The 20,089-nt window shown below is 36.5% G+C and overlaps 1 protein-coding gene and 1 non-coding gene across 4 annotated transcripts; one reads left to right on the forward strand and one right to left on the reverse strand.

The window, feature by feature from the left end:
• Positions 1-184: 184 nt before the first annotated feature.
• On the reverse strand, positions 185-8,655 carry LOC106621020 (uncharacterized). 2 transcript variants are annotated; one of them, XM_070111358.1, is made up of 5 exons: positions 8,458-8,655; positions 3,460-5,323; positions 1,727-2,926; positions 1,314-1,609; positions 185-1,246 (listed from the first exon to the last, which is right to left on the reverse strand). In XM_070111358.1, exons 2-5 carry the CDS (start codon positions 5,305-5,307, stop codon positions 643-645), a joined length of 3,948 nt encoding a protein of 1,315 aa, XP_069967459.1. In that variant the 5' UTR covers positions 5,308-5,323; positions 8,458-8,655; the 3' UTR covers positions 185-642. The 2 variants fall into 2 exon arrangements, with proteins under 2 accessions (XP_069967459.1, XP_014095180.2); XM_014239705.3 differs by lacking the exon at positions 1,727-2,926 and having other exon boundaries at positions 8,458-8,654.
• A 2,584-nt stretch (positions 8,656-11,239) lies between these two features.
• On the forward strand, positions 11,240-13,634 carry LOC106621024 (uncharacterized). 2 transcript variants are annotated; one of them, XR_011396829.1, is made up of 4 exons: positions 11,240-11,347; positions 12,774-12,884; positions 12,988-13,208; positions 13,376-13,634. It is a non-coding gene; the product is annotated as an uncharacterized protein (transcript). The 2 variants fall into 2 exon arrangements; XR_011396830.1 differs by lacking the exon at positions 12,988-13,208.
• The last annotated feature ends 6,455 nt before the right edge of the window (positions 13,635-20,089 follow it).

The following is a 20,089-nucleotide window of genomic DNA, read 5'->3' on the forward strand; positions in this document are numbered from 1 at the left end:
AAACGTTCCTTCATTACTGGTATTAGGGTTGTTCCCGAACTGACTTCTTTATTAATATTTCGCGGTTCTATCTAATTACATATTTTATTCATGGATCTAGAAAGAGAGCTTCTAAAGGCGAGAGCTTATACCAATTCTTGAGAAGTTTTCGAAATTTCAGCATTTCTCCATGAGGCCTCAATAATCACAGTTCATATAAATTTATTATAAATATTTTGTTTTATTAAAGTTTTATAAAAGTTGACAATCGTGTGTCGTAAAAGTAGTTCATTATAATAATTTAAACATGTTAAAAAGTGGACGCAGCAATCTTATTTCGCGCAAAAGACTAAGGCGAACAATCAAATAATTTAACAAAAGTAGTAGAAGGCAATAAATATTTACACATAAAGAAAAACAAAAACAATAATTGACAAAAACAAGCAGTCGCACTGGAGAGCACTTAAATACTTATGTGCCTACACTTACAACACTAACAAAAATAAATAACTTCATTATCATATATGTACTTATACTCGTCGTATTACTCAAAATAATGGCTTATCGAAAGTGAAAGTGGAACACATCTCGGTATTGTGACTGACAGCTGTGATAGGCTGTTGCGGTTGCCCGCACAGGCGTCGTCGCCGCTGGTTCCACTACTCATTTATAGTATTGCGTAATTTGGCGAATCCAGTCCAAGTAGTGCGAAACGCGCACATACACACCAGGCACATTGGCTTGACCGCAACCGATGCCCCAGGACACAACACCGACCACATTCCAGATGCCGTTACGTTCGCATACCAATGGACCGCCACCGTCACCTTTGCATGCATCCTTGCCCTCTTCGCCACCAGCGCAAACGAAACCGGGATTGAGTTTGTAACTGTAGCCGAGACGTGTTTGACGCAATTGCGATTCGCATTGGTGATGAGACAAGATTGGAACATCGACCTCCTTCAGGATATTCTGGTATTTGCCGTGATCGCCGAAAGCATCTTTACCCCACCCAGTGGTCCAGCAACGAGAGCCGGTGAAGTCGGAAAATTTGTCAGGTAAACAAGCTGGACTGATATGTGGGTTTTTAGTGAAGTCCACGGGATGATCTAGTTTCAGTATGGCCAAATCATTGTCCAAAGTACCAGCGTAGTATTCGGGATGAATATGTACTGAGACCACATCACGTTCGATGTATGGAAAGAATTCGACATCATGGTTAACATCCCATTCACCTAGACGAGCACGCAAGTCGAAACCATTTTGCCTATTGTTTGCAGAAGAAAAAGTGGTTAAATAAATATGAAGGCTTGTGAATATTTAGCCAAGCTTACGATTTGATGCAATGAGCTGCAGTGATTACGTGTTGTGCATCGATCAGTGTGCCGCCGCAAGCATAAATCGATTCCTTAGGGTCCTTCTTTAAGATGGCCACGTGCCATGGATATTCGCCGAACTCACTGTCGCCATCGATGTATGATGGGTTCTTGATGCGGCCAGTGATGCCAGCAGCATTGCGTGTGCCACAACGGCCCAGTTGTTGTTGTGGCGCTGGACGTAATGGACGGCGGCAGCAGACTTCGTTGACGCGGCAAGTCTTCTCAACTGGACGATTGCCATAATAAGCGCGCTAGGGATAAAGTAAACTGATTAGTATACATATATGACACAACAAACACACAAATATATCTATTTAATTGATTTAGTCTCTGCCCCTAACATTCTCGTGTCGGATTCACGCTTTTACCTGTTCTGTATTTACCGTTCGTGCCAATACACTTTCTCTACGTTCCGCAGCTTCCTCATGTTCAACCACATCGCGACGTCGTCGATTGCGTGGAAATGTCACATAGTCACTCCCTTCAGCCGCACCAGGCGCTTGTGTGGGTATTGGTCGTAAGCTTTGATTATATAGCAGGCTTTTACCTCTTCGATTTTTCAATGCATTCAAGTGATGTTGCTTACTACTGTGCTGAACTGGCCCCCTAAATGCCACGCTGAGATTGGAACTACGTTCTTCGTATTCGTTGTAATGCTCACCAGCGAAAATCTCACCACCGTGACCGCTTGAGCCAAAGCCGATTGAGTAACCAGGCTGCGAAGAGGCGCCCCCATAATAATTCACACCATGACCGCTTACACCAAATCCACTGGGAGGCGGTCCGCCAAAATGAGCGGAGCCGTGGTTACTAGCGTCGGGCCCACTTGGAATTGAACCGCCAAAATGAACGGAGCCGTGGCCATTAGCACCGAAACCGCTCGAAATCGAACCTCCGAAATGTTCGTTGGTTGGATAAGACGTATCTCCAGCTATGCCAGAAGGACCATGATATAAGTTCGCTATGGATGTTGTGCCAAAAGATGTATGCTGCGTAGCAAAATGTTGCTGTTGGGGGAGGAACCCGGTATTAAATATAGTGCTTGCCGGCGCAGTTACAGTGCTGTGATGCTCGTAAATCGGTTTGCTTGGCACCACATCGAGGATAGTGGTACTAGGCAGAGGGGCGCCATATATGGGGCCAGGCGCGGTAACATCATGCGGATGTGAGTGATGATCATGCTCAAAATTACTATAATGATCGTGATGATGATAATGTGCGTTGTGAATGTATTCAGGCTTTGACTTAAACAATTCACTGACTTTTTGAAAAATGTTGGCATTTGGTGTGACATGAAGATTAACTAGTGGCTTTACGACTTTATCTCCAAACTCGGTTTTGCTGACCTGTACAGAGACCAATGGATTAACATTTAGAAGACCTAAATTCAAGCCATTCGGTCCAATTGAACCGAAGTGCGGATTCGGTGCTGGATAAAAGTCGCCTTGTGGATTTGCGGGATAACCACCACCACCGGTGGGATATGGCAATCCAAATGATACACCATATGTGGGAAGAATTTTACGCTTTATGAGCTCGATGGCTGCCAGATCGGGTATGCCAGTGCGCTATACATGGTAGATGTTTTGGGAGGGATAAGTGAAAAATAGGAAATGAGTAAAATGATAAGAAGTTTAGAGCGGATGGCGCGTGTGTAAGGCTTTTGGCATGCTAGTATGCGTGCGACTTGAAACCGAATGGAATGAATGGTTTGGCAGTGCAGTTAGAGATGGAGAGTTTTTAGTGTGATTAGTTACATTGAGTCAAGGAATGTTGAAACCCCAAAATTTTATTTTATTCATTTTAAAAAGACTCCAGATATCCGCTTTGTTTGCGTCCAATTTGAATTACCTACATATATTATATTATTGTAAGTCGGCTGGTTGGGCTGCTGGGGACGTGTCACACGCAACACGTAATGTGGTTCGTGAGTGTGCTTGTGGAACGTAGTAGAGTGATGCGGCTATTACCTGTGCTGCCAATTAGTTTGTTATACATTTTTGGTTTATTTTTGCGATTGTTTATAAACGAAATTAATCGGGTTACAATTATCAAAACAACATAAAGAAATTAGTAAAATAGGGGTTTTTGTTAAACTTACCCCTTCAGCATCCAGTGGTAGATCGGCTACACCATCATCGGACTGCTTATCCTCAGCATTCGCCTGACGTTTGCTGCGTTTACTCTCTTCATCTTTCTTTTCTTCCTTTTTATCCTCGGTTGCGCTGACGGTCGCATTTGTTGCAGTTTCGTCACCTAAAGCTTCAATGTCTTTACCTAAATTACGAGGATCGATAGCCAAAATCAGATCTTCTTTACGTCCGATCCGATCGGCAGCAGGACATTGATTAAATGGCACACACTGGCAATCCACAATTTGTTGACGTGACGTATCATATCCACCTTGGTATTGACCACCCAAATTGTTGCCGATGCCGTTAAAACCGCCCGAAGTACCAATGCCGCCAAAGTTTTGTAATTCTTTCTTATAATATTCGGGATTTTGGCTGTGGTAGCTGCTGCTGGCCTGACCGAAGTTGTTGGATTGTCCGAAATTGGTTGATTGTGCAAATCCACTCTGTCCGAAACCACTAGCGCCAGCATTTTGCTCATAAATACCACCTTGACCACCAGATATACCAGATTGATCGTAAATTCCTTGTACGCCAGCATTGCCAAAGCTACCTAAACCTCCTACAGGTTTGTAAAGGTCAGTGTTGGGTTTCTCGTAGTTGCCGAATCCGTTAGCTGTCGCTTGGGAGAGTAAACCACCTTGTGAAGCACCGTTATAACCGGCATTAAATGCATTCGATTCGGTGAACCCACCTTGTGTTTGTGGTGTGAACGAAGCCGATGATTGCGCAAGTGCTGAAAAGTCGGTGTTAATCGATTGGCCAACACCAATTGGTATGGGCACTGTAGGCACCTTAGCACTAGCATCACCGCCTTCGACATGGTGGAAATGGTGGTGCACATGCTGCTGCAAGCCACCGGCAGGCGCTGATCCTGGTATAGCATTCAAATTACCTACAACTACTTTCGAAGACGAAGAAGAAGCAGATGAGGCCGAAGATGATTGGTGGGCATAGAAATTTGTTGGTGAAGAACCAGATATCTGAATTTTCTCACCGATGGGGTTCTCAAAGGCATATGGCGGTGGTGGGGAATCGGAATTGCCATTGTATACTGGACCTGGTGGTTTACTGCCATAAATGATAGCGCCGGGCGGAGGTTTGTTAAAGGTATTTGGACCTGTGGTACCAATTGCAGATGGTGGTGGATTTTCCAAATACGGACCATTATATACGGGACCGCCAGGACCCGAAGGGCGGAAAGGTGGTTTGTAAGCGCCTTCGTAACCTACCTTACGTGGTGGTCCAAAAGAGTTTAAAGACGATGGTGGTGGTGGAGGACGGCTATTGAAATGACCGGGTGGTGGCATAGGTCTGGCAGGTCCATATGGACCGCCGCCAAATGAAGATGGTGGTGGACCTTGTGCATATATTGTTGAGTAGTAAGGACGTTTCTCTTCAACATCGCAGCTCATTAAACCCAGACCGCAAAGCTTATCGCGTATAAGATTGCGCGCTTGCAAATCGTCACCTTGTTGCAGCGCTTGATCGATATTACCATCGGCATACACTTGGTCGTAGTCACCTAAAATACGACCTTCGCGACGCGAATTGATAATCTGATCGATAATGGCATTGATGTCGGTATTCGTGTCGTTGCTGTAGATCGCTTCATGCACACCATAATTGCGACCCTGTACATTTGCGGGCTGTACAGCGGCGTCATCTGATTTCTCAGACTCCGTGGAGCGTCTGCTGAGCATTGACTCCTTCGAGGGTTCCCAGCTGCCACCCCAAGCTGATTCCTCAGCATTGATGAGAGAAGAGCCTGCCAAGAGTATGGCGGCTATAACAGCCAAATGATGTGTTAATCTCATAATACAGGCGTCTGTGCTGCAAAAGGGTAAAAATAATAAATAAACGCGTGATTAGTGATTGCGGCAAACAGCAATGAGGTAACAACTCAAATGTTTCGCAAGTTCAATGATTTTATACTACTCTTTCTCTGCTCACGCGTTTACCGTGCGTGTAGTGTGTTAATTAACCTAAATATTAAAGATGGCGCTAGACAGATTTGTGGTCATTGTGCCACTTTGCAGCTGCCGCTGTTGCTGTTATTGCTGCGCTTTCGTAAAGATCAACAATGAATATTGTACAATCATTTCGGCAAATGCCAACAACCGGTTTGCTGACTCTTTGACGTTGTGCCGGAGAGCATAGCGCTGTGAGCTCAGCGCTCAAAGTGAGTCACGCTTGAGCTGGCCGTTGCTTGAGCGCACTGTGGACGAAGCAAGGCGCGAAAGACTTTTACTTTCGTTTTAAGGTCGTTAGCTTGAAATGAAAAAAGAAACACAACAACAACAATAACAGAAATTAACAATCGCCAGGGCAGCTAACTGGTGTGATGTTGCAAGTCGCAAAAGTGGAGTGCGGATGTACTCCAGGTGCGAAGGCGCTGTTGTGCATTTCATGTGTATTTTATTTACTTGTAGCTTAACCTCGACGCGGAGGAAGCGTTTCACACACTCGGGCTGATGTAAGCGCTTAGGCTTGGCTCGGGAACTTATTTGCATAATAAGAAAAGAAAACATAAACTTTTTTTTGCGAAACAGATATACAAACAATGAGGGTTACGTGTGATTTGTGGATTAACTCCTTAAATGCAACGCAGTGTGACCGGTGTTACAAGCGTCAGAGCAAATCAGTGAATGAACGCTGTGCCCGTCAAGCAGAGGAAATGGCATAGGGGAGAAGTCGTGACTTTTCGCTTGGCCTCGTTGTTGCTTTTGTGTAAGACCTTTACTTATGTCTTACTTGAATGCGTCGGAGACCTGGATGACTTATGTTGTTTGACAATTTAGCTTGTTGTTTTTTGGTGTTGTTATGCAATGGGCAAATGTACAAGTGTGTGTGCGAGTAAGGCGTGAGTGTGGGGGTTCAAGGTATCAAACAGCTGTCAGTTTCACTGTCTATTTTTCAGCGTTGTTGCTTTTGTTGTGTGTGGGTTTGAGATTTAATTATGTCTTCTGGAGCGAAAAATGTTACGGATGCTTACAAAAAACTGCTTGAATATTGACTGTGTGTTGTAAGTGTGCATGTGTAAAGCTGAATTTTAAGCATCGTTTTAATAGTTCGTTGTCTGTATGCTTTTATTTGAGTTTTTACTTTTGTTTTTCACTTTATTATGCAATCGCATCCGTTATACATACATATACGTACATATACATATATGTTGCATATATAACGGCTTATTTTGCGAAAACAATTTATGGAAATATTGAATAGGCGCTGGATCCGGTGAGTGGCCCGTTACGGTTTGAAAATTTCGCTTATGTGAGTATATGTTGCTTGCAAAGTTGCATGTTGGGAGTTTACAGTTATTTTGAATTTCGAATTGCGTTTAATATGCACGATTTAAGTTGAAATAAAATATTTAGAAAAATTTTGTGCTTTTACATTTAAAAATGCATTAGCTACATAAAACTTACAATTTTGACTTGAAACGGTATTTTTGCGAATAGAATTTAAAAACATTTTTTAATTCTTTTTAGAACGTTACAGGGACGATGGATAAGTTGGTATCATTGAAAAATTTCGTGTTTCAAAATTGCTTAACCCCACAATACTTTTTGACTTATTAATTGCTTTCTTTTATAATGTTTAAAATATTGCTAAATAAAATATTAAAAATGATAAATTTGTTATGTAGCATTTTCGAAAAAATTTTAAAGTTATATTCAAACACGCTGTAACCTTCTCGATATGACCAAATGGCGACCATAATGACTTCTTAAGTGAAAATTATTGTTAGAATTTTAGAAATTTAAATTTTATAAATCAAATATCTTAAAATCTTTTTTGAAGATTAATATTCGCAGCATAACTGAGAGATATTTTTTCTGAAGAAAGTTGGGTTAATTGCTGAGGAGGTTTTGGTTAGTACTTTAAGATTTTTATGCTACACATTTATAATTTGGTAGAGTATATGTCAGAGTTGCTTAGTTTATTTTCGGAATGATATTGAAATAAAAAAAAACACTAAACAATTTGTTTCAGTTTAAGGATTGAAATAAAGCATTTGAAAACAATAAATGTCCTGGCGTATGGCTAAGGTTAAATTTTTCGGTGCATTTAAAACTGTCCCTTTTTACTTTAAACCAAATCTCATCAAATTCAATCAGTTTTCTTAAAACATTTTCAAAAAAAAGTAAAGAGATAATATTTTTACTATGCCTTTGAGACGTAACAATACTTCATTTAGAGTTGAAATTTGAATAAAAATCATATATGCATTTTTACTAATCACTTGGACAAATAAAACTTTTTGAGTCTTTTTATGTCAAATTGTGACATCTGTGTCCATAAATTTCATAATTTCATTTTGGCTGCCGATAAAAAAGCAAAATATACCAAAATATTTTTCCCAACTTATTCATTGTTTAGTTCATTAAACCTATACTATAGTGCGTAGATGCTGGCAGTTTGCATTTCCTTAGTTGGTCTTTCGTTTATCTCTCTCCTCAATAGTGATCAAAATGCATAATACAAATTTATGCACATTAATTTCGCATTTCACACGGGCTTATTTATGCTTTTTTGTGAATTCGCAGCCAGTCGCCATGCAACAAGTGCGAGTAATTTTCAGTTCAATGGCAACCACAAATTTCTTGCAACGTCGTTTGCACTTTAGCGTAATTTTTTAATAATTGCGGGACAAACGGAAGTTTTGCGATTGCTTGTACACTGTTATTTGTTTGTTTTTTTATAATAAAATTAAATATTATATTATATTAAAATTTTTTTTCAAAATTTCTGCCAGGCTTATGTACAAGTATTGTATATACATGCATATGGGTTCAGGGTTGAGTGACACGCCTTTCGTACATACTTATTTTTTAGCTATTGCTACACTTTTTACCTTCACTGTTGTCATTAACGCTTTTTAGCTGTTCTACACATTTCATAATTTCGTAAAGTTTTTGTTTTTGGTTTTCAAACTTTTGCTTTTTCCTTTCTGCCAAACTCACCTTTCTGCTTGTTTCGCCTTAATTTGTTTTCAAAATGAAAATAAATAACACTTAACACTCGTAAATGATCAATTTGGCCACAATACTGTTATTTGTATCCTTACGTAATAATTCACAAAATGAAAAAGGTAACCCTTGGCAACTTTTCTGTTGATCGCGCTGTGCGCTTTGCTGGTGTTGGCTGCTTGACTGACTTTGTTTTGGACCTCACACAACATTTTATACCGCTACCGCCTGTTGTCGGCTGGCAGAGCGCAGTTGCGGCACAATATACCGGTAAGCTTAGTGAGTAAAACTGCGAAGAGACAAAACATTTCCAAAAAAACATACAACTTGACGGCGTTTAAACGTACAGACGGCCAAAGCAAAATCAGTAACAAAGCCAATTGGTTAGTTTCTGCACATTTCAGTTAAAGCCCTTAACAATTCCTCGTTGTTGGCTCTCAAAGACATGGTTTTTTTTGCTGAGGCATGCACTCTCTAGACAGTGACGTCATGAGGAGCTTCCAAGTGAATTAGGCGAGTTTGTACCGAGGCCTTTGCTTAGCAACTTACGGTAGTTTGCCTGCATGATTTCTGCGAATACTTAAAGGTCGCGTTAGTTACTGCCGATCGCATTTTCGAATATCTATGATTATTGTTCGATCAATGATTGATTTAAGTAAATAAAAGAAGGCAGTTGATAAAGATATACTTCTTAGAAGTAAAATAGTCGATTTCCGAGCTTACAAATAATATTGAATTTATTCTAATATATGTAGACTAATCTATCACACACTAGCTATATGTTCGAACAAATATCACAAATGGTCTCGTGATTTCAAAACCAAAATATACATATATTTTTTTCTATACGTGTGCTATGTACTACATACAGTAAACCAAAAAAAAAAAAGACTTGTACAGGGAGATGGTTTGACTTTGAAGTGATTTTCACCTAAACTATTAAAACTTTTGAGTTGCGTTCATAAGTGAGAAAGAGGCCGTTTTATTAATTTTCATCATGTTAATGAAATTCATTTTTAAAAATAAAGTTTTCTCCAAAAAATTAAAAAATCCAAAATAAGACCAAAATAAATCTGTACAGTTTGCATAAATTGACATTTTAACATTCCTTAAGGAAAATCAATACTTTGTATACACACCTTTGCCCTCTATTGTGGTTTACAGTCTTTTATTCATATAATGCCTCAAATTTGTGTTAGTTCAGGTGGTATATTTATCCATATATCTGGAAGAGCAGCCTTAACCTCATTTTTCTTATTAACTTTGCGATCGTAACTTCGTCTCCATATAGGCAAACAGGCGTTCAATGAGAGGTCTGGGCTCTGGGGAGGATGTATCAGCACATTTTCACGTTCTACAACAACCATTTCTTAACCACCATTTCCACCGTTATTCAGAATAAAACAGTAGCCACCATTTTAATTGAGCTTAGCTGTTGACGGCGCCAAATTATTTTTTAATATTGCATCCCACAGTGTAGTCTCCTCCTTGCTGACAGTCTTATTTAATTTTTATCTTTTAGTGCTTAGCCCTTACGTCATACAAATTGACGACCATCAGATCCAAATGAATTACTATTGGACTCATAAAATTATAGAATCACAAAATTCGTTATCATGGTGGATATAGGCTTTGAAATATAGTAAACGTTTCGCAATATTTCTATCCGATAATTGTGGCTTGTTTCGTGGTGTATACGAATAAAAACCGGGTGAAAGCAAGAAGTTCCGAATATTTTGAAGGTGGAGTTTGGTAATGTCAACTCCTTGGCGGATATTTTGTGGTTTTCCTTGATACTCCAAGCAACTTTACTTTCAGCCTGAGGCGTGTTAATTTTTTTGGGCGTTCAACTACCAACAAGTCTTCCAACTCTAGCAGTCTTTTTGAATTTAGCAATAATGTACTGAACAATAGATGCTTTTTGAAAATATTGGATATTTTGCAAGTACTTTTTTCTCTTGCCAATATTTGACTACCAGGGCCTGTAAATCTTAAGATATGTGTATATTCCTCATTTTTTCTTCAAAAACTACAGCCGCACAAAAGAAGTTCGCTTACCAAATTTTGACCATACGCAAATAATACCAGACAAAAATAAAGGCACATACTTGACAGCTGCATTTAAACTGTTGCCAACGCAAGGGTAGAAGTTTTTTTGCTGCTTAAAAGTTAGGTATAATAATTTTTTGATAATTTGTTAAAACTTTTTTAAAACACGAAAAATTCATAAGATTTTCATATTGTTACTTTTAGTTGCAGCTTAAAAGCTGAAATAGTATAAAAAAAAGGCCCTCCAAAGACAAAACATCTCTTTATACACGTTTTTTCACTGTATGTACGCATATATATAATACAAGTATGTATTACAAACATATATAGTGGGGCTTAATGTAGAACACCGTATCCGATTGAATACCTTACTTCAACTTCCAACAGGAGCCCCTAGATAGCATTCAGGAATATCCACTTGCAGAACAATATTAATTTAACTTTTTAATGGACAGCTCCTAACTCATTTAAGTTTAGTTTGTAAGAAATATGTTACATTTAGACTTTTTTAATGGCAAGGTAACATATAAAAATTATATTAACAAATATTGTACGGATCTTGTTATATACATTCCACATGAAGATCTAATATCGGCTAATTCGTAATTGTGAATACATATATTAGGGGTATTTACACTAAACATGTTAATCTGGTAATTCGTTAGTTGATACTTCGTTGAAACACTTTTTGCTCAATCTCAGTAAGGTAGTAAATTTTGTTCTAAAATAGCTGATTCAATTTTATTACAAAGTAAAAATGTCTCAATAAAGTGCAAAATCAAAAATTGTCAGTAATTTAATTGAAAATTCTTGAAGGAGATCAAATTTATTACTGGTATGTACTAAAAATTGATGTGCAGAGGAGTGAGAATGAAGATTTGGTGGAGTGGAGGATAACAATGACGAGATGTATGATGACTTGCTCATTCCACTAAACTGTCGTAGAGATGTAGAAAATATTGTTTCAAAGTCAATTCCGTGGTGTGTAGACGAATTCAATTTACTGTCCCAATTGATATACACCCAGCTGTCGTTCTATATAGATTGGTATCCTCTGGAGAAAATGCATACCATAGATACGAAAAATTGCGTCAAATTTTGGGATTGGTGACGATCCACATTTTCTAACAAATATTTCAACAGAAAATAAGATTCTAATGAAATCAAATGTAAAGATTTTGTTGAAGAAATAATTAGAATTGCAAAAATTCGTCTAAAATTATCTTGTAGCGAGCAGCAAATGTACATATTTTTTCGCAATGAATCAAATGATTTTTTTAAGCAACGGAGCAAAACAAACAGCTGATTTGGTGTTACCAAGTAACGAAAAAATTAATAAGCTTTCCAGACTGGCACTTCGTTACTCAGTAGAACGATAATCTTTTAAAAAAACTACCGACTAACGAATTCAGAAAGCTGGTGTGAATACCCCTAAAACAACTATATTTGGTATCTTGTTAACTTATTATATTAGGTAGCTAGACCACATTAATTGCGTAATCTGAATTTGTTGAGATAACTCAACGACTAATCAAGTTCGTTGAAATAACGTGTTCCCTTATTTTATCTTACATATTAACTAATATATTTGGCAAAAAGTTAATTAGAATAACAAAAAAATTGGTTTGTTATATGAGAACTGTGTAAAATACTGAACTGATTTAATCAATTTCTAGTACCGTACAGAATTAGATCAGATAAACAGGCTCAGTTCATTTTTTGAAGATATCTTGCGAACTGCCTAATATTTTCAGCATAAATCCCTAGGTCGATATAGCCTATTTGTGCTATGTTTTATTGATACTATTACTGGAAATACTAGTAAAATTAGAAAATGTATATTGAAATTTTTTAATACTATTAGTAATACTTTACGCCCATTTTATTATGATTCAATTTCTTAGTATTTTAAAATCTAGGCGAAAACTGTTGAAAAACTGAAAATATTTAAGAAAAAGTAAAGTTATATATTTATAACTCAATTTGCAATTTTGATAAAAATGGCTTTATTTTACATTATACGGACGCAGAACTCGCAGATGTGAATTAATACACAGTTAATCACATAAATTGTTAAGATGTCAAAACAGTAAATTCCTCTGTGCCGGAAAATTAAAAAATTTAAAATGAATTTTTATGCAAGTGTAACGGCATTCGAAATAACCAAAATATTAGAACGGATCGCAGTTTATGAATGTTGCCAACTTTGTATGTCTGGCAATTGAAAATTGCTATTTACCTATTTTTATTTTATTTTTTAGGATAAGGGAACAAAACAGTCGCTAATGGAAAACGAATATTCAGCCAATTGCCAACTCTGAACATCCGACGATTGTTTTGGACGCCTGTTATTAGGAGAAATAGACCATTCGGTAGCTGTTCTTAGTTTTCTGCTATATTTTTTTAACATTAAATTTAAATCTAAATTCTGCACCCTTTATATACGACTACATCTGTCAAAATTTTCAAAATAAGCTATTGGACCAGTGTATCTCTTAATTAAATCAAAACAAAGAAGGGAAGACCAAGCTAATTTGGCTTAAAATCAAGCAATTCACGTAGTACAAGCATATTACAACTTTTATGACCACATTTATGTTAAAAGTATAAATAATTGCTTCAAAATTTAAGTCCATATAAATTCTCTGCAAGTGGATCTTGGTGCTTTTGCGATTGCGCGGTTGTCAGCTTCACACGTATGCAAACAACAAACAGATTAGTACAGGCAATAAAACAATGTTGTTGTAAAAAATCAGCAGTAAATACAATACATATATATGTATATATAATTCACTAGTTTTGGCTGCAACATGTATTGTTTTTTTTTGTTTTGTTTTTTAACTATGGCAATGTGTATACACAGGCAACACAGCTTGCAATGCAGTGCGTTTTGGAGGGAAAGGAGAATGTGGAGAAAGATGGAAGCAAAGTACATAGTATACCAAGTAGTATCAACTAGAGTACATGAGCGAAAAGGTGAATGCAAGTAGTCACAGTTTTATAATGTGCGAACAATGGAAGGAAATGCGGCCACAATAACAATTTATGAAATTTCAACAGCGACGAATTGATGCAATCAACAAAATAACCAAAATAAAAACCAAATTTCGAGCATTTAAAAATTTGTGATTTTGTAAGATTCAGCGAGTAAGTTTATGTTGCCGTTTGTATGGGTTAATCGAAATTAAGTTAAATGGAAAAAATTATAAAAAAAGGGAAGAGAAAACTTAAAAAGTCAGCTACAATTCTGGGAGAACCTGTAGATTTTAAATATTGTCAATACAAACTGCTTGCATTTTGTTGGAACCTAAAATTGTGGCTCTGAAAGAAATGTATTTAACTTAGTTGAGAATATGTTATGGAAGTGTTGATATTTGATTAGATTACGAACGAGGGAAATGTTGTCATATATTTCAATTCGTTTTTTACAGCTATGTAGCATTATAATATCTTTGAAATTGAAAACGTACATTTCGTTTACACCGAAACATAAAAGGGTATAAGAAGAAATTTATTCTGATATTGATCGATCAGTTTAGATGGAAGATACAAGCTGTAGTGGTTGAAAAGTTTCTGCTCTCGAAATGAAAAACTACTGTTTTTGGTTCGAAATATATTTTTTTATTCAATATAATCTGCTTTAACTTCAAAACACTTATTCTAATGATCCTCCAATAATTTTATGCCATCCCTATAATAACTTTCCGGAAGCTCTGCAAAATACCCGTCTACTGCTGTAATAGCTTCTTCATTCAACGCTTTCCACGAAGGTATTGTTTCAGGTTTCTGAAGAAGTAGGATTCGCTGGAATCGAAATCTGGCGAATGCGGTAGATGCTCAAGCAATCCGTACTTTAATTCGTTGAATTTTGTCATTGTTGAAACACCTGTGTGAGCAGGTGCATTGTCTTGATGAGAAATATTTTTTTTGTGCTGCAAACCAGGTCTTTTCTCACGAATTTTTTCATTCTATTTAGCTAAATATTCAGAGTTGATTGTTTACTATTCTGCAGATAATCAATCAATAAAATTTCTTTTGCATCCCAAGAAACTGATTTTTTCATACGTAATTTTACATGTAAAATATGAAGTACTCGTTCGTCCGAGATGCCTATGGCATTAGCAATTTTACGCTTAGTCAAACTTGGATCTTCACTAACAATATTATGTATTTGCTTAATGATTTGTAGTGTGGTTGCGGCTTTTGGTCGTCCTTCGCATGGATCGTCTTCAAGCCTAGTACGATCACCCATTGCGTTTTGAAGGTGGAGACTCCTTATACACTTCATAACAATGCTTCATAGATTCCTTTACTTTTAAACCTTTCAAAACAAAGAATCTAATCACAGCGCGATATTCAATTTTTTCCATATTAAAAAAATACCCTGAGACGTCAACCTCAAATGGCTTGTAAACAAAGAATAATTGGCAGAATGACTTGCAACTTTGCATGTGTTCTCACGACAGATGTTGGTACATCGAAAAACTTGGGAAAAAACAATTTGTAGCTAGTAGTGACATTTCTTGGTGAGCACTACTCACTTTTCAATCAACCTGTATGTTATTTTCGAAAATTGTAGCAGTGCCTGCAGTGATAAAATTTACGCCCAATTTCATGATGATACCTTGACAAATAAAAGAGTATTTCATTGAAGCAATTAATTCCGATCGTTTAGTTTATATAGCAGCTATATGTTTTGGCGGTCTGATATTGGCGGTTTCGACAAATGAACAGTCTCTGGTGGGAAAAGAATGTTTGCAAAACTTCAGACCAATATCTTAAAAAAATGAGAGGCTAGTTCACTCATATACTTTATATTGATATCTCAATGTCAAGTGGAAACTAGACAGACTAATTTATATAGTTGGCAACCTTAATTTACCGATTTAAATATTTTCAAATTCTGTTCAAAAAGTTTTTCAACCTAAGGTTTTGATTACTTCGTATTAGACATCCAGTAGTGTTTGATGCGAATAAATAATTTTAAACTGAAACTTCCCTTAAAAGAAGTTATAAACTTTGATAAAAATATTTTTTGAACTAAATGTTTTCCCAGAAATAGGTTATTAAGCACAACATAATTTACTCCTGATTACCGTGAATACAATCCCAAACAGCTTGCCTGCGCCTTAAGTCGACTTTAAAGATTATTCCTTGTGGTTTTAGATAAGGGATGCTTATTTAGTGGTATGGGTAGAAAAATAAGTATAGCAAAATTAATGATATACACAAAGTATGGTGTTGGAGTTCGAAAATTTTAATATGATAGACTTTACCGTTGGATTAATATTCCATTGTAAGTCTTTACATAATTTGCCAAAGTGTATCTTACATAAATTCAAAATCTCTGAAAACACCCTATGCAAGCACAAGTCTTTGCTGCAGACCTTTCCTAAAGATAGTCACATATCTGGCAAATCAAACAATTCAAATTTATAACGCCATGTGCTCACTGTATTTATAAGGGAAATAATGATTGACAAATATCTCCAAAAGCGGGAACAACATATTGCGATGCTTTATGTACCCATATGCAGTCATCATATTAAACATTACCTAATCATCACGGCGTGGAAGAAAACCAAAACAAATGATTTACAGTAAAAATAAAAAATAAATAAAAACACCATAAGAAATAGGTCAACACACCGAGAGTGTAAAAGATGAATGATTCGATTTTTCCAAATCAATTTTCAACGATAAAGCGATAAAAAAGTAAAGTAAATGAAATTGAGAAAAAATAAAAAGCTCCAAAACAATAGAGAGTAAGAAAGTAAAAAAACAAACGGTGTAAAAGAGGCCAATTTAAGCGGGCTATAATTAGCAATGCCAATCGTTTGACGTCATGAAGGTACAAAAATGTAAATTGGGCATAAAAGCATGACTCACGATTAATGGCGGCAATACTGTTTCGCAATCACTGTTGTGACTTATAGCCGGACTAAATGGAAGTACGTTTCGAATAAAGTGCGAAGTTGAACAGAAGATCATGTGAATTCGTGAATGAAATTAGAGTAAATGCTTTTCAAAATTTGCAAATGTACACACAGATACATATTGATAGAAAATAATAAGATGACAACTGCTGAAATCAGTTCACTATCAGCTGTTGTTTAACAGCATGCTTATTTTTATACGAGGGCAGCCTCAGATATACAGTAACTGGAATGGAAATAACAAAAAAATCTAAAAATATATTTTTGGGAAGAAGTTCCTAACTTTATTAGTTAGATATTAGTTATTTCCGAATTCAAAATCCATTCATATTTTACTACGTGGGCGGAAAAGCTTTTGGGTTAAGAATGAAATAACGTTTTTTGATTGAGAAATTAGTCTTCGACATAATCTTCTTCTATAATTATGCATTTGTTGTAGCGGTCCTAAAATATTTCGAAACCGGTGCGATAATGTGAAGCTTCGAGGTCTCCTTGACCTCCTCATTTGAGTGAACTCTTTTGCCCCAGAGCCACTATTTGAATGTGAGAAAAAAATTGTTGACCGAATATGTCGAATAAGTTATCGGTAGTATTACAAGCTGCATGACTGACTGAGGCTTTTTTATACCCTGAACAGGGTATATTAAGTTTGCCACGAAGTTTGTAACACCCAGAAGGAAACGTCGGAGACCCTATAAAATATATACATAAATGATCAGCATGATGAGCTGAGTTGATTTAGCCATGTCCGTCTGTCCGTCTGTCTGTATATATACAAACTAGTCCCTCAGTTTTTATGCTATCGATCTGAAATTTTGCACCTGTCCTTTTCTAACAAAGAAGCTGCTCATTTCTCGGAACGGTCTATATCGGACCACTATAGCATATAGCTGCCATACAAACTGAACAATCGGAATCTAGTGCTGGTATGGGAAACTCTTCCATTTGATGAGGTATCTTCACGAAATTTGGCATGGATTATTATTTGAGGCAACAATGTAATTTTTGAAGAAATTATTCAGATCGGATGACTATAGCATATAGCTGCCATATTAACTGAACGATCGGAGTAAAGTGCTTGCATGGAACATTTTTTTATTTGACGAGGTATCTTCACGAAATTAGGCACGAGTTATTGCTTAAGGCAACAAATTATTCTCCACAGAAATTGGTCAGATCAGATCACTATATCATATAGCTGCCATACAAATTGAGCGTTCGGAATCAAGTTCTTGTAAGGGGCCTTTGTATTTGTGAAGGGTATTATAGCTTCGGCGCAACCGAAGTTAACGTTTTTTCTTGTTATTTGTAAAAATTCGTGAATGATATTATCTACGAGTTACTTAGAGATGCCATTGATGTTATCTACCTCGTTCAGTTCCATTTTACGGCCACATCACAACATTTCACCATTTTTGGAGTTATTTTTGTTGGAATTACTTTTTGTGGCCTACTCGAATATCACGATATCACTTGTACCAGTACGGTTAGGACGAAATTCAGCAAAATCAGTACTGTTACATTGAATATGGTTAAGCAGATTTGCAGTAACACTTATCAAGTCATTGTTTTTCATCAATCGGTGTTTTTTCCTATCATGATCCAAATTCGAAATTCCGTTTTTTTATTTGCATACAACAAAAGTGGACGTAACATTGAGAAGGATTGGATGAAATGTAATGAAACTTTGACAACATTTTAGTAAATATTAGTGCTTTCAGATAAGAATAGAGATTTTTGTTTGTGGTTCGATCTCTCGGTTTCTTCCATGTAATATAATTTTCATTGTAATTATCACATTAAACGAACTGTTGAAAATGTAGTCAGATCGATTACTTTTAGAGCTACCCTCGTATGATTATATGATATAATAATAGTTGTGTGCATATATGATATTAGCATAGTAGCTGAGTCGGTGGGAAAATTTAACGATTACCCCAATGACGGCTTTGATTTAAATACGCCGGTCGAAGACCGTCGGAATAACCGAAACATTCAATATTGGCGCTAAATAGTGGAAATAATAAAACATATACCCAGCGAAAAAAAGTTAGTATGGCTACGAAAATCGAAAGCGCTGAATACTCAAATGGAAATTTTTTGCTTTACTAACATTTTCGCTGGTTTGTATGGATACGCGTGCCACAATTATTAATTTAAACCCCAAACACCACAACAACAAAAGCTCAGTTTGTCAGCAATATTGAATATACCGTGTTCAGCTTATTCGCATGTTTGCTAGCTTCGTGTTTTGTTTTTGTTTGCTTCTTTACTCAAATCGTTAGTCGTGTACGTTTTGTTGAGTATGGTCAGGGCGACCTTCAGCACTGGGACGCTTCAACGACTCTTTCGGTTTTTTCACAACAATTTTTGTTAATTTTAAGTTAATCATCTCATGAGCGCAATAACAAAAATAAAGCATACTTATTTTTATTTGTTGCCAACACTTTATTATTTCGTGCGGTCTGAAAAAGCGCACAGGTTAAATGTTAGACGCGAACACACAAAAGAGCTTATTATCTGATTTCTGTTGAAACGTTTGAGCCGAGTTGACCATCGGGTTTTCTCCTCGCCGGCGTTTTGAATTTAGTTTCATTGAACTTTTCTTGAAATTTGGAGAATGACTGATGCAAATTTATTCATAGAATTATATCAATAGATTTATATGAGTTTAAGAAAATCTCGTGAAGTAGTAGTGATCGTAGATACTAGTACATTTCCGGAATAAGGTGTCAATACTTCGATTTCAGGATCCTGGAGTACTTGGAAATACAATTATAGATTTTCGGTGTATGAAATTGTTTTCGTTAATTTTTTGTCATCTGATTTGATTGGTCAAGAAATGTGTGCGACATATGAGCACTTTATAGTAAAACGTGTTCAATATTTGTAGACTCTCGCAACATGTTGCTACAGAGTATTGTATAATAGTTTTGTCCACCTAACGGTTGACCTAGAACTAATCAAGATAGATATAGATATATATATATTATATAAATGATCAGGATGACGAGACAAGTTGATATTCGGGTGTCTTTCTGTCCGTCCGTCTTTGCACAAATAGTGTATTTTAGGTATTCTGTCTCACATCTAAAAATAGGTGAAATCGGACCATAACTTTTTAATGCCCCAGATATCCACTATGTGTACCCCAATACCTTCGGCTGACTTTTTACCGAAAATATCGGCAAATTTGTGGGCTCTAGTATTAAAATTCGCAGATAATAACAGCATGGCCTTGTGTCTAAAATGGATTAAATCGGGTCAATACTTTCCTTAGCTCCCATACACTTAATTAAAAGATTTTCAAACATCCGCTTAACACTATACCATACATATGTATGCATATATTGGTCAACCTTTGAGGTATTTTAATGATATTCGAAGAGCATCTATATCTGATAATTAAATGTGGGAAAAGAAAACTGGACAAAATCGGATCAATACTTCCCCTATACCCATATACCTTATATAAGAATTTTAAACTTCCTGTTGGCTTTATACCGTATATATTGACTAATACATATGTAAGTATATAGTTTATAACCCCATCTCCCAGATATAGTGATTTTCAACAATTTTGATTTTCCTTCTGTCGTATTAGAAACGTTTTTTACATATAATGAGTTTAGCACCGATGT

This window comes from Bactrocera oleae, chromosome 6 (genome assembly GCF_042242935.1).
Source record: "Bactrocera oleae isolate idBacOlea1 chromosome 6, idBacOlea1, whole genome shotgun sequence".
Lineage (NCBI taxonomy): Eukaryota > Metazoa > Arthropoda > Insecta > Diptera > Tephritidae > Bactrocera > Bactrocera oleae.